Source organism: Hypanus sabinus, chromosome 13 (genome assembly GCF_030144855.1).
Source record: "Hypanus sabinus isolate sHypSab1 chromosome 13, sHypSab1.hap1, whole genome shotgun sequence".
NCBI lineage: Eukaryota > Metazoa > Chordata > Chondrichthyes > Myliobatiformes > Dasyatidae > Hypanus > Hypanus sabinus.
The window spans coordinates 2,035,166-2,052,280 of record NC_082718.1 but is presented as its reverse complement, the minus strand read 5'-3'; the positions used below and the strand labels follow the sequence as shown (position 1 = coordinate 2,052,280).

The 17,115-nt window shown below is 44.0% G+C and overlaps 1 protein-coding gene across 9 annotated transcripts in view; it reads right to left on the bottom strand.

Moving 5' to 3' along the window:
• shank3a (SH3 and multiple ankyrin repeat domains 3a) overlaps positions 1-17,115 on the bottom strand; it is a 1,267,872-nt gene that overhangs the window by 285,859 nt on the left and 964,898 nt on the right. For 8 of the 9 annotated variants that reach the window (XM_059986981.1, XM_059986984.1, XM_059986980.1 and 5 more), the window contains one exon: positions 8,443-8,518. In XM_059986981.1, coding sequence (XP_059842964.1) covers positions 8,443-8,518 — 76 coding nt within the window. The remainder of the gene's footprint in view (positions 1-8,442; positions 8,519-17,115) is intronic. The other variant, XM_059986983.1, reaches the window with a different exon arrangement.

Sequence of the window (17,115 nt, the reverse complement as noted above, 5' to 3'; positions counted from 1 at the left end):
CTTCTGTAAGATATGGAAGATCATGGAGAAGGCAAAGATCCCCGATGACTAGATTTTCAGAAAGTGTTCCTCTCAGACCATATGATCAGCAGAATCAGGTTTATTATCACCAATGCGTGGCGTGAAACTTGTTTTGCGGCAGCAGTATCTTGCAAGCCCTGAGAAGTTATTGTAAGTAACAATAAGATATATATAAAACAAAACAGAGGACTATAGTTGGACGTATGGAAATATTGGAAAATTCTGTTTTCATTGTTATGCACCTGTGAAGTAGTAGTGGACTGGAGGATACTTCATGTTGTTCACAAAGGGCAGTAAGGAGAAGCCTGGGAGTTACGTCCATTGAGTCTCATATCACAGGTAGGGAAGTTGTCTGAGAAAACTCTGAGGGACAAAATTTCTGTACATTTGGGTTCTGAGGATTAGGAGGAGCCCAAGGGAGATTATGTCTCACAAATCTGATCTTTTTGGGGAGGTATCTAAGAAAGTCAAGTCAAGTTCATTGTCATTTCAACCATAAACTGCTGGTACAGTACACAGTAAAAATGAAACAATGTTCCTCCAGGACTATGGTGCCACATGAAACAACAAAAAACTACACTAGACTATGTGAGACAGCACAAGGCTACACTAGACTACGTAAAACAACATAAAAACTGCACTAGATTACAGACCTGCACAGGACTACATAAAGTGCACAAAACAGTGCAGGGCAGCACAATAATTAATAAACAAGACAATAGGCACAGTAGAGGACAAATTACAATATTATAATAAATGATGTAGATGTCAGTCTAGACTCTAAGTATTGAGAAGTTTGTAATAGCAGGAAGAGAGACCCCGATGACCTTCTCAGCTGATCTCACTATCCGCTGCAGGGTCTTGTGATCCGAGACGGTGCAATTTCCAAACCAGGCAGTGATGCAGCTGCTCAGGATGCTCTCAGTACAACCCCTGTAGAATGTGATGAGTATGGGATTGGAAGATGGACTTTTCTCAGCCTTCACTGAAAGTAGAGTCACTGCTGGGCTTTCTTGGCTATGGAGCTGGTGTTGAGGGACCAGGTGAGATTTTCTGCCAGGTGAATACCAAGAAATTTGGCGCTCTTAACCACCTCAACAGAGGAGCAGTTGATGTTCAGCAGAGAATGGTCGCTCCGTACCCTCCTGAAGTCAACAACCATCTCTTTTGTTTTGTTCACATTCAGAGACGGGTTGTTGGCTCTGCACCAGTCCATTAGCCACTGCACCTCCTCTCTGTAAGCTGACTCTTTGTTCTTGCTGATGAGACCCACCATGGTCGTGTTATCGGCGAACTTGATGATGTGGTTCGAGCTGTGTGTTGCTGCACAGTCGTGGGTCAGCAGAGTGAGCAGCAGTGGACTGAGCACTCAGCCCTGGGGAGCCCTCATGCTCAGTGTGATGGTGTTGGAGATGCTGCCTCTGATCCGGACTGACTGAGGTCTCCCAGTCAGGATGTCTAGGATCCAGTTGCAGAGGGAGGTGTTCAGGCTCAGTAGGCTCAGCTTTCCAATCAGTTTCTGAGGGATGCTGAAATGAAGTCTATGAACAGCATTCAAATGTATGTGTCTTTTTTGTATATGGATGAAGGCAAGGCAGTAGATGTCATTTGATAATGTATCTACATAGAAGGCTGAACAAGTTAGTGAAGAAGGCATTTAGCCTACAAATTGGGAAATCAGGTCACAGTTGTACAAAGCATTGCTTAAGATTATGCAGATTTCCAGTTTCCACACTACAAGAAGGATGAGGTAGCACAGAAGTGATTCTACTTGTACAACTTCAACATAACATCCCATCTTCTGCACTCAGTATATGGATTTATGAAGGCCAATGTGCCAACAGCTTTCTTTATGACCCTATCTACTTATGATGCCACTTTCAATGAATAATGTACCTGTATTCCCAGATCCCTTTGTTCTACCACAATCCTGAGAGCCCTACTATTCACTGTGTAAGACTAACTATGGTTGATCCAACCAAAGCACAAAACCTCACATTTGCCTGTATTAAAGTCCATTTTCCAGCCTATATTTTCCAGCTGATGCAGATTTCTCTGCAAGCCATGATAGCCTTCCTCACTGTCCACTAGACCCCAATCCTGGTGTCATCTACAAATTTGCTGATCCAGTTAACCACATTATCATTCAGATCATTGATATAGATGACAAACAATAATGGACCCAGCACCAATTCCTGTGGCACATCATTTGTCACAGGCCTCCAGTCAGAGAGGCAACCCTCTACTACCACTCTCTAGCTTCTCCCATAAAGGCAATATCTAATACTATTTACTACCCTATCCTGAATTCCAAGCGACTGAACCTTCTTGACCAACCTCCCACATGCGACCTTGTCAAATGCCTGACTAAAATCCATGTAGACAACCACCACTGCCTTGCCTTCATCCACTTACCTGGTAACTTCCTGGAAAATCTCTCTACGATTGATTAAACATGACCTTCCACGCACAAAGTCATGCTGATTAACCTTAATCAGTCCAATCCTATCCAAATACTTATAAATCCTGTCCCTTAGAAAGTCAAGGAGTAGCTTTAGGAAGTAACTAATAAGGCATACGCAATTCAGGGTTCAATCAATAAAACAGTAGAATAGAAAAACAGTACAGCCACTCTGAAGCTTTGTAAAATACTGGCCTGGCCTCAGATGATTTCTTCATTATAGGAAAGATGTAGAGGCATTAAAGAAGATCAGATAAGAATGGTTCCTGGAAAGAAGGATGACAATAAAGATGGAGAGGTTGCTCTTTTTTGTGAAGACTTTGTGAAATTTGATAGAAATATATAAAATGGTGAAAGGTATTGACAGAGTGGATAGTGGGTTACTGCCCTTGTTGGCTGCAGGATTGAAACTGAGATCACAGGTATAAAACAAGAGAGAAGAAAATTAAAATGTCTTGTGCGGTGTGTGGTTGGAATTTGGATCACACTGCTTGCAGATGTAGTGGAAGCAGGTTCCATTGTGGTCTTCGTGAAGAGCAGTATAGTGACTGAAACTTGGCTGAACCATTTCCTGAAGTGTATTTGCTGTAAGCCTAGCAGTGTCCCCTAAAAGCAGTTGCTTTAGCAGATGGGGCTTGTAGCCGTGGTTGGCAGCTTATCTAGGGGAAGGAAAACTTTGATCTGAAACCTCCATTGCCTTGTGGCTATACCCACTCATGGAGAAGACTTGGGGAGTAAACCCTGAAGGAAAGATCCAGAGCTGGAGTCACTAAGAGGTTGAGTTTAACACTAACTGTCAACTTCAGCAATGTGGCTGCTGCCAAACTGTATCGGTCTCTGCCATTCCTTTGGGTTCATCAGATGCATGAAGGGGGACAGCTTGCTCTTCACATTGTACTGCGAGGCTTGCATATCTAGACAGCTAGGACGCAGCATCCATGGTCATCCCTGACTGACGGACGCCTCTCTCTCATTGGTTTTGAAGGTTTCCCATGGAAAGTTTGTTGGAGGGAAGGTCCTGCATTACACTGAGAAAGACTGAACTGTGTTGACAAGTGTCATAGCCTTGCTAGTAGTCACTGGTTTCCACTGAGGTTGATTTTGCTAATAGTAAGAATCATGGCTTTCATACCATCATGAAACAAAAGTAAGATAGAAACAAATTTCTGTGGGATGTCAAATTTGAAGGGAGTCTTCCACAGTCCCCATCGAATATTGAAGTTGGAGAAGTCCACAAAAAGCAAATTGGAGCTGCTTTCTGAATTTCTTTTGCTGTTATCGCATGATGGAAATCATGTCCACCATGCCTCTGGATGGAATACATACTGTAATTGGTGGACAAGCTCTTTGATCATTGAGAAAGTGTGATTGAGGAGAAGCTTGCAATGACATTCATCATCACAAATAGGACAGAGACCCCCTAGGAGGTTACCACAATCAGATTTGTCTCCTTTCTTGAAGATAATTAAGGTAATCCAAGATGTGGATGATAAATTTGCAGATTCACAACCGAAGTTCTGCACTGTTAAGTTTTGGAAGTTGAAAATGAAGGATATTGTCTGCTCCAAGGCCTTTACAACTTCTAATCAGTCAGGAGTGGCAGCAAGGCAGGATAAAATAAGATCACAACATATAGGACTGTGAAATCACCTACTTTGATAGGACATCGTGAAAGTAACATATTTCAAAAAGATGGATTATAGCTTACAACAGGCATGGACAGTACTCTGTGACTAGTCCTGTATGAACTCTATTCCATTCTCTCAGATCATCTGTTTTTATTATATTTCTCTGATGATAAAACTCACTTGACAGCTGCATTTGACATGTCATTCTTCTTCTGAATCGTGGCACCTCAGCTGAAAGAGTTTAGACTGCAATCAGTGTATTTCCTGCACCTTTGCTCTCAACCTTTTTCTCCTGGACACACCATGGATGGAATTCCCCTGGCCCTTATAGGCTCATCTTATGAGCCCCTACGCTCAATGGACATTCCCAATTTCCATCAGGTTCAAAAAGATTCCACACTAGTATCATCGACTCCTTAATCTGTCCCTTTCAGCATTTCCAAGGGGCCTTTCCCTTAATAACACTCTTGCATATCCTGTCTTCTATTGAACTTCTTCATGCAACATTTGCTCTGTTATTTCAATATCTAAAAATGGCTTTGATGATGACTGGAGAAAGAGAGATAAAACTTCACCAGTACTTGTGATCATAGTCCTCAAACTGTGCAATAAAATTGTAATTGGAAACCTGTTAGCTTAACATCAGGGGTAAGTAAGTTGCTGAAAAGCATTTTGAGGGATAAGGTATACAAAAACTTGGAAAGGCAGGGTTGGTTAGTGGTGATCAGCATAGTTTTGTTTGTAGGAGATCTTGTCATACCAATTTGACTAACTTTTTTGGAAAAAGTGACCAAGAAAGTTGATGATAGCCCGATGGCAGACATAGTCCATATGGACTTTAGTAAGGCTTTTGCATTCAAAGTTAGATATGGACTGTTAATGAAAATTAGATGGCATGGGATCTAGGAAGAGCTGGCTAAATGGGTACACAAATGGCATAATGGTAGGAACTCCTGTCTGGTCAGGGAGAGTGAGGAGTTGACAGAGAGGAGTTACAGGCAGGTGGTCCCACCGGGACCACGGGAGACAGACAGGTGGGTCACAGTTAGGAGGGGGAAGGGGAAGAGTCATGTATTAGAGAGTACCCCAGTGGCTGTATCCCTTGACAATAAGTACTCTTGTTTGAGTACTGTTGGGGGGGGGGGGGGGGGAACAGCCTACCTGGGGAAGCAACAGCGGCCGTGCCTCTGACACAGAGTCCGGCCCTGTAGCTCAGAAGGGTAGGGAAAGGAAGAGGAAGGCAGAAGTAATAGGGGACTCGATAGTTAGGGGGTCAGATAGGCAATTCTGTGGATGCAATCAGGAGACCCGGATGGTAGTTTGCCTCCCTGGTGCCAGGGTCTGGGGTGTTTCTGATCGCATCCAAGATATCCTGAAGTGGGAAGGTGAGAGGTGAGATATCCTGAAGTGGGAGGTACCAATGACATAGGTGGGAAAAGGGAAGAGGTCCTGAAAGGAGAATATAGGGAATTAGGAAGGCAGTTGAGAAGAAGGACCGCAAAGGTAGTAATCTTGGGATTACTGCCTGAGCCACGCGACAGTGAGAGTAGGAATAGAATGAGGTGGAGGATAAATGCATGGCTGAGGGATTGGAGCAGGGGGCAGGGATTCAAGTTCTGGATCATTGGGACCTCTTTTGGGGCAGTTGTGACCTGTACAAAAAGGACGGGTTACACTTGAATCCTAGGGGGACCAATAATCTGGCGGGAAGGTTTAATAGGGCTGTTAGGGAGGGTTTAAATGATTTTGGCAGGGGGATGGGAACCGGAATGATGGAGCGGAGGAGAGGGAAAACAGAAATAGATCTAAGGTAGTGAGCAGTGAGGGTGTCAGGAAGGACAGGCAGGTGATGGAGCAAATTTGCAGCCATTGGAATGAGTTGTGGTGCAATCAATGCAAAAAGTACCAAATACTGGACTTAAGGTGTTATACTTAAATGCACGCAGCTTAAGGAATAAGGTGGATGATCTTGTTGTACAGTTACAGATTGGCAGGTATGATACTGTGGCTGTCACTGAGACGTGACTAAAGGATGCATGTCTCTGGGAGCTGAACGTCCAAGGATACATGGTGTATCGGAAGGATTGGCAGGTAGGTAGAGGGGGTGGCGTGTCTTTAATGGTAAGAAATGATATTAAGTCATTAGAAAGAGGTAACATAGAATCGGAAGGTGCAGAATCTTTATGGGTTGACCTAAAAAATAGCAGGGGTAAAAGGACCCTGGTGGCAGTTACCTACAGGCCTCCAAACAGCTGCAGTGATGTGGACTGCAAATTACAACAGGAAATAGAAAAGGCTTGCCAGGAGGGCAGTGTTATGATAATTGTGGGGGATTTTAACATGCGAGTGGATTGGGAAAATCAGGTCGGCACTGGATCTCAAGAGAGAGAAGTTGTAGAATGTCGACGAGATGGCTTTTTAGAACAGCTTGTTGTTGAGCCCACTAGGGGATCGGCTGTACTGGATTGGGTATTGTGTAATGAACCAGAGGTGATTAGAGAGATGGAAGAGAAGGAACCCTTAGGAGGCAGTGATCACAACATGATTGAGCTCACTGTGAAATTTGAGAAAGAGAAGCGGAAATCCGATGTGTCGAGTGGAGTAAAGGAACTTACAGTGGCATGAGAAAGGAACTGGCCAAGGTTGACTGGAAAGGGCCACTAGCAGGAAGGATGGCAGAGCAGCAGTGGCTGGAGTTTATGCGAGAAGTGAGGAAGGTGCAAGACAGATATATTCCAAAGAAGAAGAAATTTTTGAATGGAAAAAGGATGCAACCGTGGCTGACTAGAGAAGTCAAAGCCAAAGTAAAAGCAAAGCAGAGGGCATACAAGGAAGCAAAAATTAGTGGGAAAGCAGAAGATTGGGAAGTTTTTAAAAGCTTACAAAAGGAACTAAGAAGGTCATTAAGAGGGAAAAGATGAACTTTGAAAGGAAGCTAGTAAATAACATCAAAGAGGATACTAAAAGCTTTTTCAAGTACATAAAGAGTAAAAGACAGGTGAGAGTAGATATAGGACCGATAGAAAATGATGCTGGAGAAATTGTAATGGGAGATAAGGAGATGGCGGAGGAACTGAATGAGTGTTTTGCATCAGTCTTCACTGAGGAAGACATCAGCAATATACCGGACATTCAAGGGTGTCAGGGAAGAGAAATATGAGCAGTCACAATTACGACAGAGAAAGTACTCAGGAAGCTGAATAGTCTAAGGGGAGATAAATCTCCCGGACCAGATGGAATGCACCCTCGTGTTCTGAAGGAAGTAGCAGTGGAGATTGCGGAGGCATTAGCAATGATCTTTCAAAAGCCTGGTTCTGGAGGACTGGAAGATTGCAAATGTCACTCCGCTATTTAAGAAGGGGGAAAGGAAGCAAAAAGGAAATTTATAGACCTGTTAGCTTGACATTGGTGGTTGGGATGTTGTTGGAGTCAATTGTCAAGGATGAGGTTACGGAGTACCTGGAGGCATATGACAAGATAGGCAGAACTCAGCATAGTTTCCTTAAAGAAAAATCCTGCCTGACAAACCTAGTGCAATTATTTGAGGAAATTACAAGTAGGCTAGACAAGGGAGATGCAGTGGATGTTGTGTATGTGGATTTTCAGAAGGCCTTTGACAAGGTGCCGCACATGAGGCTGCTAAACAAGATAAGAGCCCATGGAATTACGGGAAAGTTACATATGTGGATAGAGCGTTGGTTGATTGGCAGGAAACAGAGAGTGGGAATAAAGGGATCCCATTCTGGTTGGCTGCCGGTTACCAGTGGTGTTCCACAGGGGTCCGTGTTGGGGCCGCTTCTTTTTACGTTGTTTATCAACGATTTGGATTATGGAATAGATGGCTTTGTGGCTAAGTTTGCTGATGATACAAAGATAGGTGGAGGGGCCGGTAGTGCTGAGGAAACAGAGAGTCTGCAGAGAGACTTGGATAGATTGGGAGAATGGGCAAAGAGGTGGCAAATGAATTATAATGTTGGAAATTGTACGGTCATGCACTTTGGTAGAAGAAATAAACGGGCAGACTATTATTTAAATGGGGAGAGAATTCAAAGTTCTGAGATGCAACGGGATTTGGGAGTCCTCGTGCAGGATATCCTTAAGGTTAACCTCCAGGTTGAGTCGGTGGTGAAGAAGGCGAATGCAATGTTGGCATTCATTTCTAGAGGAATAGAGTACAGGAGCAGGGATGTGATGTTGAGGCTCTATAAGGCACTGGTAAGACCTGATATTTTTCATTAGCACAAACATTACAACAATCTGACATAAAACTCAACCCAACAGTCTCATTTTTCATACTGGCCAATGCAGAGAAAAGTTGATGAAAACTCCTACCTGTGAGAGGAGAAGTTATCATAGGATCCAACTGTGTAATGTCTGAAGAGCCTCTTTGTTCGGTCTTCACGAGTTTCTGAAAAAAAGTTGAAGACTTAAATTGGGAAAGGGAGAGTGGGAAGCAAAGAAACAATAATCACTGGAAATATCAACACAAGAAGCATTCACAATGTTGCCATTGATAGCACAATGAATCAAAGAGAAAGGGGACAAAAAAGATTCCAGAATAAACTTCAGAGGCTGAAGGATCTGCATGGCAAAATAAGAATTAAATAATCTATTTCACTGTTCTGCTTACAAAAGGGACACAAAAAATAAAACCAACAAAGAAACAACACAATAGAAAATAGGAGAAAAGGGCCAACAGACTGAATAACAGAGGCAACAGAGTGAACTCGGAGTGACGGAGGAAGCTTTTTCCCAGGGCTGAAATGGTGGCCACAAGAGGACACAGGTTTAAGGTGCTGGGGAGTAGATACAGAGGAGATGTCAGGGGTAAGTTTTTTACGCAAGAGTATGATGAGTGCGTGGAATGGGCTTGCTGGCAACGGTGGTGGAGGCAGATACGATAGGGTCTTTTAAGAGACTCCTGGATGGATACATGGAGCTTAGAAAAATAGAGGGCTGTGGGTAAGCCTAGGTAGTTCTAAGGTAGGGACATGTTCGGCACAACTTTGTGGGCCAAAGAGCCTACTTTGTGCTGTAGATTTTCTATGTTTCTAAAAAGAAGAAAATATATCCCATTATGAAAATACTCAGCAAAATTTTAGAAGTCATGAAAACTTATAGCAGAAAAGGAACAACAATTTTATTAAACTATAAAAGACAAAAACAAACCACAGTGAAGAGAGAAAGTGGAAACTGATGGTAAATGTGACATGAATAAACTGAGGAGATGAGTGTTTAATGACTGGCAAGGTCAAAGGGCTTGTTTCCGTGCTGCATGACCAGAACTTTATGCCAACCAGGGTGCCCGTTGCAAGAGACAGCGAGCAGCTTAACATATAGGAACAGAGAGTGGGGAAACAACGGAAAAAACAGATAGCACCAGAAAAACCTGATTGAGTTAAACATTACTCTGAGGTATATTGAATACAGCACTTAATTTATTTTCCTTCTTCTTTATCCATATTCCCAAAGCACTTTTCTGAAAAAAAGTTATCTTACCAGAGTTTCACTGCCTCACACAGTTAATCTATCATAATTTATTCTACCAAATTAGGTTGTTACCTCTTCATTGTTTTTCTCAAAAAAATAAACAAACAAGTACAATGTTTTTGTGTTATTTATTTAATTGGGTTCACCAGTGATCATTAATGGAGAATGTGTGGAGCAGGTTAAGACATACAAGTATCTGGGAGTGCAGTTAGACGAGAATTTCCCCTTGGGGATGAATAAAGTATCTATCTATCTATCTATCTTTATTTAGTTTTAGGACCTGCGTGAAGATCTGATCACATTTTGGATCATATTTATGCAGAAATAGGAAAGTTTCTAGCACTACTGTTTCATATTTTGTGCTGGTATTTCACTGGTATAATATTCTGTGCTGGTATGATTCCAACCAGTGGAGGGTTTTCCTCTAATTCCCATTGACTCCATTTTAGCTAGGCCACCTTGATGCCAAATGCTGCTTTGATGTCGAGGGCTATCACTCTCACCTTACCTCTGCTATTTAGCTCTTTGTTCATGTTTGGACCAAGAAAGTGATGAGGTCAGGATCTGAGGACTGAGATCTGTTGATCTCAGTTTTCTATATACTTAAAAGATGAGCATTCCACAGGTTTCTTGGACAGAGAATTATGAAAAAAATTATTACCCTCTTACTTTGAGAGTGCCCCCCTGGCTTCTAAACACCCAACCGGGGAATCTACATAGCCAAGACAAGAATCAGGAAGAGAACTGCAGAGATATATTTGGTAATGGCGCAACAGATCTGCGCTTGGACCTTGTTAGGGACTGATATCTACAGGTTAAAATGGAAAACGAGATAAAGATTTACATGAAACAGGCTAAACGTCATCAGCAGAAATTACTCTGTACCTTGTGCCTTTGATTTAGAGAACCGAGCCTCTGCCTGCTGAGCAAGCTAGACTAAACAGATCGAAAACTTGGCATGAAAGATAAATGTCCATCTACCTGCACCTAAAGATTCAAGATTGTTTAAAGTCACTTCCAGTACACAAGTGTAAAGGAGATGAAATAATTGTTACTCAGGATCCGCTACAGAACCAGAAAAAACACAATAAGGTAAAGAACACAATAACAATGAAAAAGCACAACAAATACAAATACATAAGATAGCTTATATGCATAGATCGTATGTCCATAAAATGACACTAGGCACAGGAGTGTCTGTACATAAGGTGACTGACAGGAAATGATACAGTAGTGTGTTTGGACATGCAGACAGGTGGGTTTGTAGTTGGGGGTGTTGATCAGCAATATTGCTTGGGGAAAGTAACTGGAATGGAAGAGTTTGGGAACTCTTCTTGTAAATCTCATTTATGTGTTTTGCCCTGTCTAGATCTGATTCAGTTTGCTTTCTTCTTTCACACTCATTCTGCTTTCATTTTCTTTGCATTCTTGTTGATGTACTTATTTTGTTAAACGCCGCTCCCTTGTACAGGGTATCATAGTGCGTGAGTCATACCCTTCACAGAGCATGTTAAAACAAAACATGGACAGTTCTACATCTGACCGAGTAGTTTTTGACAGAAGAATGCAGAAGGAGCTTTACTTTGCACCCAGCCCGTACTGGTGGACTCAATGTCATCACTTGATTTCTGAAATGGGAATTTGAATTCTCAGCACAAGTATGCTCCATTTTGATGGGCCTAATGAAATTAGGCTATTGGACAGCAGGGGGCAGCATTGTTTACATTTTAACCACCAGAATAATTATGCACATAGCCTCAATGAATTTGTTTCTACTGACCTAGTGCGATGATCAGTCCAGTTGGACACTTCAGTAAAAAGGCAATGCCAAACAAGTAACTTCCATAAAGATTGTGACCAAAACCTAGCTAGAGTAATTTCAAAACTCTTAAAATATTTTAATAAATATTTTATATTAATATTGTGTTTAGTGATTAATATGACTATATTAATCATATGACAATCCTCCAATGTAAAGCACTACAGATATGGTAATGAACAAAATGTGTAGTCCATCTCAATTGTCCTGGAATCCCTTAGAAAATATAGAGTCAGGGACATCGGGAGATAAGAGAGTGCAGGTGGATGCTGGAGAACAATCAGTGGCACCCTGTCTTACCCCTTCTCCTCTCCTCTATAAGCTGGCTACCTTCCCCTTCAGTGCTGATGCTGTGCCTCAAATCGTAATACTGAGAACTCCTCTTGCACAGATGCTGCTCGACCTGCTGAGTTCATTCAATGGATTGTTTGCTGTCACAGGTATCAGGTAAAGGCAGATTTGCAGACTGATTTGTTTGCTAACATTCAGAGACATGCAGAAATAAAAAGAAGTTAAAAAGATAGACTTGAGTTAAACAGTTAGAGAGAGGAAGGGAGTGAGTGAGATAGGAGAGGAGGGAGAGGGAGAGTGAGAGGGTGAGGGAGAAGGAGAGTGACAGGGAGAGGGAGAGAATGACAAAACTGGGAGTGATGAAGAACTCAAGAATATCAAAGGCATTGGAATATCAGAGTGGATATGATATTATACAGTGCCCATCTTTTTAAGGAAGCAGTGTAGAAATGCCTTATACCCGACGCTAGCCCCCTAGGCCTGAGTTGATGTAGTAGTAATAGTAGTGTAGAAATTCCAAACAACCCAACATGCTTAGAAAATGTTTTCACCATTAGTTGATAGCCTAATTAGGATCTCAATATAGTGTCAATGGCCAAAAGATAATGAATTTGAGACAAATTACACTTAAAGAATTGTTAATGTGATTGTCACCATGACTACTATGTTAAACCGATCTGCACAATTTCTGAAGACCGTTACCTGCTGAGATTAGAACTCCCTTGTGCTGTTGAAAGGAATAATGAGAAGTGGCTGCTGTGTTAAAGAACTCTCTCCATGGTAGACGCTGTACAGTAGTGAGTGCCATGACAGTGAGGGAACAAGATGAGCCTGAAAGCATCTGCATCAGCTTGGTGTCCACGCTGCTCACTTCATCCTGAATCACTGTTATTGTCATCCAGCACACGACCCCTCAGTCCATGCTAACCATTATTTTATTTCTTATTTATTAGTAATGCCCTAGTTAAGATTTCTATTGCTATGCTGTGAGGTATTTTTATTTTTGCAGGTTTCTGCAAAAGCAGTATGTCCAGTTAATAATAGTGTTTTGGATTCAGCTAAAGACAGGGACCACGTTGCCTAATTTAGGGATGTTGTATCAGCCGGTCGGGGTTGACTTGCTAGGTTTTGTAACCTTCTGCCCAGAGGGATGGATGGAAGACTTGAGAGCACGAGGGGATTCAGGTTTCTGAATAACAGCTGTCTGGTTTTTGGGGTCTTTTAGCGGGAGTGAGGAACAAGCGCAGATGCCTACAGGATGCTGTCCGGAGACGCTCCATTGTAAGAGTGCTTTGTGCAACTGAATGGTTCAAAGGAGGAAGTACCAATAGTCCTGAGTTAGCCACTTCAGTTGGAATGGTTTCAAAAGAAGTCTGAACTGCTTTTCATGCAGAATGTGGGTTCAGTACGTGAGTACGACGTTGTGTCTGATTGCTTCAACATTTATGTGCACTTTGGACTGGTTTAGCCGCAATGGGCCCTTTTATTTTACTTTTCCTTTTCCTATTAACTGATAGTTAAAGTTGTAATATTTGTAAATATACCTCCATTTTAACTTTATGCTGGTGTAAGGGCAAACGATAAATCTGTATGGGGCAGTATTTACACAGCATTCACTACAATCAATGTTTCTCCCCAAACATCCCAACTTTCCTGTGTGGTTGAACCCCAAATCATACCGACCCTGGATGATATTGCTTATGAAATGTGACCTTCTCACCGCTGAGTCAAGTGGCTATTAGCAGAGTTAGCTAATGAGCCAAGTTTGTATATGAGCCCAGTGAGAGGGCTGCATATGTATTTAGTGATGCAGCACTGGCCCAGCAACCCAGCAAGCCAGCACCCCACTGATTTAACCCTAGCACCCCACTGATTTAACCCTAGCACCCCACTGATTTAACCCTAGCAACCCAGCACCCCACTGATTTAACCCTAGCACCCCACTGATTTAACCCAAGCACCCCAGAACCCCACTGATTTAACCCTAGCAATCCAGCAACCCCACTGATTTAACCCAAGCAACCCAGCACCCCACTGATTTAACCCTAGCAACCCAGCACCCCACTGATTCAACCCTAGCATCCCACTGATTTAACCCAAGCACCCCAGAACCCCACTGATTTAACCCTAGCAATCCAGCACCCCACTGATTTAACCCTAGCAACCCAGCACCCCACTGATTTAACCCTAGCAATCCACTGATTTAACCCTAGCAACCCACTGATTTAACCCTAGCAACCCAGCACCCCACTGATTTAACCCTAGCAACCCAGCACCCCACTGATTCAACCCTAGCATCCCACTGATTTAACCCAAGCACCCCAGAACCCCACTAATTTAACCCTAGCAACCCAGCACCCCACTGATTTAACCCTAGCAATCCACTGATTTAACCCTAGCAACCCACTGATTTAACCCTAGCAACCCAGCACCCCACTAATTTAACCCAGCAACCCAGCACCCCACTGATTTAACCCAAGCAACCCAGCAACCCACTGATTTAACCCTAGCAACCCAGCACCCCACTAATTTAACCCTAGCAACCCAGCACCCCACTGATTTAACCCTAGCACCCCACTGATTTAACCCTAGCAACCCAGCACCATACTAATTTAACCCAAGCAACCCAGCACCCCACTGATTTAACCCTAGCACCCCACTGATTTAACCCTAGCAACCCAGCACCCCACTGATTTAACCCAAGCAACCCAGCAACCCACTGATTTAACCCTAGCAACCCAGCACCCCACTAATTTAACCCAAGCAACCCAGCACCCCACTGATTTAACCCCAGCAACCCACTGATTTAACCCTAGCAACCCAGCACCCCACTGATTTAACCCTAGCAATCCAGCACCCCACTGATATAACCCTAGCAACCCACTGATTTAACCCTAGCAACCCAGCACCCCACTAATTTAACCCAAGCAACCCAGCACCCCACTGATTTAACCCTAGCAACCCAGCAACCCACTGATTTAACCCTAGCAACCCAGCACCCCACTGATTTAACCCTAGCAACCCAGCAACCCACTGATTTAACCCTAGCAACCCAGCAACCCCACTAATTTAACCCTAGCAACCCATTGATTAACCCTGGCAACCCAGCACCCCACTGATATAACCCTAGTAACCCAGCACCCCACTAATTTAACCCAAGCAACCCAGCACCCCACTAATTTAACCCAAGCAACCCAGCACCCCACTGATTTAACCCTAGCACCCCACTAATTTAACCCAAGCAACCCAGCACCCCACTGATTTAACCCTAGCACCCCACAGATTTAACCCTAGCAACCCAGCACCCCACTGATTTAACCCAAGCAACCCAGCAACCCACTGATTTAACCCTAGCAACCCAGCACCCCACTGATTTAACCCTAGCAACCCAGCACCCCACTGATTTAACCCCAGCAACCCACTGATTTAACCCTAGCAACCCAGCACCCCACTGATTTAACCCAGCAACCCAGCACCCCACTGATTTAACCCCAGCAACCCACTGATTTAACCCTAGCAACCCAGCACCCCACTAATTTAACCCTAGCAACCCAGCACCCCACTGATTTAACCCCAGCAACCCACTGATTTAACCCTAGCAACCCAGCACCCCACTGATTTAACCCTAGCAATCCAGCAGCCCACTGATTTAACCCTAGCAACCAACTGATTTAACCCTAGCAACCCAGCACCCCACTAATTTAACCCTAGCAACCCAGCACCCTACTAATTTAACCCTAGCAACCAAGCAACCCACTGATTTAACCCTAGCACCCCACTGATTTAACCCTAGCAACCCAGCACCCCACTGATTTAACTCTAGCAATCCAGCACCCCACTGATTTAACCCTAGCAACCCACTGATTTAACCCTAGCAACCCAGCACCCCACTAATTTAACCCAAGCAACCCAGCACCCCACTGATTTAACCCTAGCAACCCAGCACCCCACTGATTTAACCCAAGCAACCCAGCAACCCACTGATTTAACCCTAGCAACCCAGCACCCCACTAATTTAACCCAAGCAACCCAGCACCCCACTGATTTAACCCCAGCAACCCACTGATTTAACCCTAGCAACCCAGCACCCCACTGATTTAACCCTAGCAATCCAGCACCCCACTGATATAACCCTAGCAACCCACTGATTTAACCCTAGCAACCCAGCACCCCACTAATTTAACCCAAGCAACCCAGCACCCCACTGATTTAACCCTAGCAACCCAGCAACCCACTGATTTAACCCTAGCAACCCAGCACCCCACTGATTTAACCCTAGCAACCCAGCAACCCACTGATTTAACCCTAGCAACCCAGCAACCCCACTAATTTAACCCTAGCAACCCATTGATTAACCCTGGCAACCCAGCACCCCACTGATATAACCCTAGTAACCCAGCACCCCACTAATTTAACCCAAGCAACCCAGCACCCCACTAATTTAACCCAAGCAACCCAGCACCCCACTGATTTAACCCTAGCACCCCACTAATTTAACCCAAGCAACCCAGCACCCCACTGATTTAACCCTAGCACCCCACTGATTTAACCCTAGCAACCCAGCACCCCACTGATTTAACCCAAGCAACCCAGCAACCCACTGATTTAACCCTAGCAACCCAGCACCCCACTGATTTAACCCTAGCAACCCAGCACCCCACTGATTTAACCCCAGCAACCCACTGATTTAACCCTAGCAACCCAGCACCCCACTGATTTAACCCAGCAACCCAGCACCCCACTGATTTAACCCCAGCAACCCACTGATTTAACCCTAGCAACCCAGCACCCCACTAATTTAACCCTAGCAACCCAGCACCCCACTGATTTAACCCCAGCAACCCACTGATTTAACCCTAGCAACCCAGCACCCCACTGATTTAACTCTAGCAATCCAGCAGCCCACTGATTTAACCCTAGCAACCAACTGATTTAACCCTAGCAACCCAGCACCCCACTAATTTAACCCAAGCAACACAGCACCCCATTGATTTAACCCTAGCAACCCAGCAACCCACTGATTTAACCCTAGCAACCCAGCACCCCACTGATTTAACCCTAGCAACCCAGCACCCTACTAATTTAACCCTAGCAACCAAGCAACCCACTGATTTAACCCTAGCAACCCAGCACCCCACTGATTTAACCCTAGCAACCCAGCAACCCACTGATTTAACCCTAGCAACCCAGCAACCCCACTAATTTAACCCTAGCAACCCATTGATTAACCCTAGCAACCCAGCACCCCACTGATATAACCCTAGTAACCCAGCACCCCACTAATTTAACCCAAGCAACCCAGCACCCCACTAATTTAACCCAAGCAACCCAGCACCCCACTGATTTAACCCTAGCACCCCACTAATTTAACCCAAGCAACCCAGCACCCCACTGATTTAACCCTA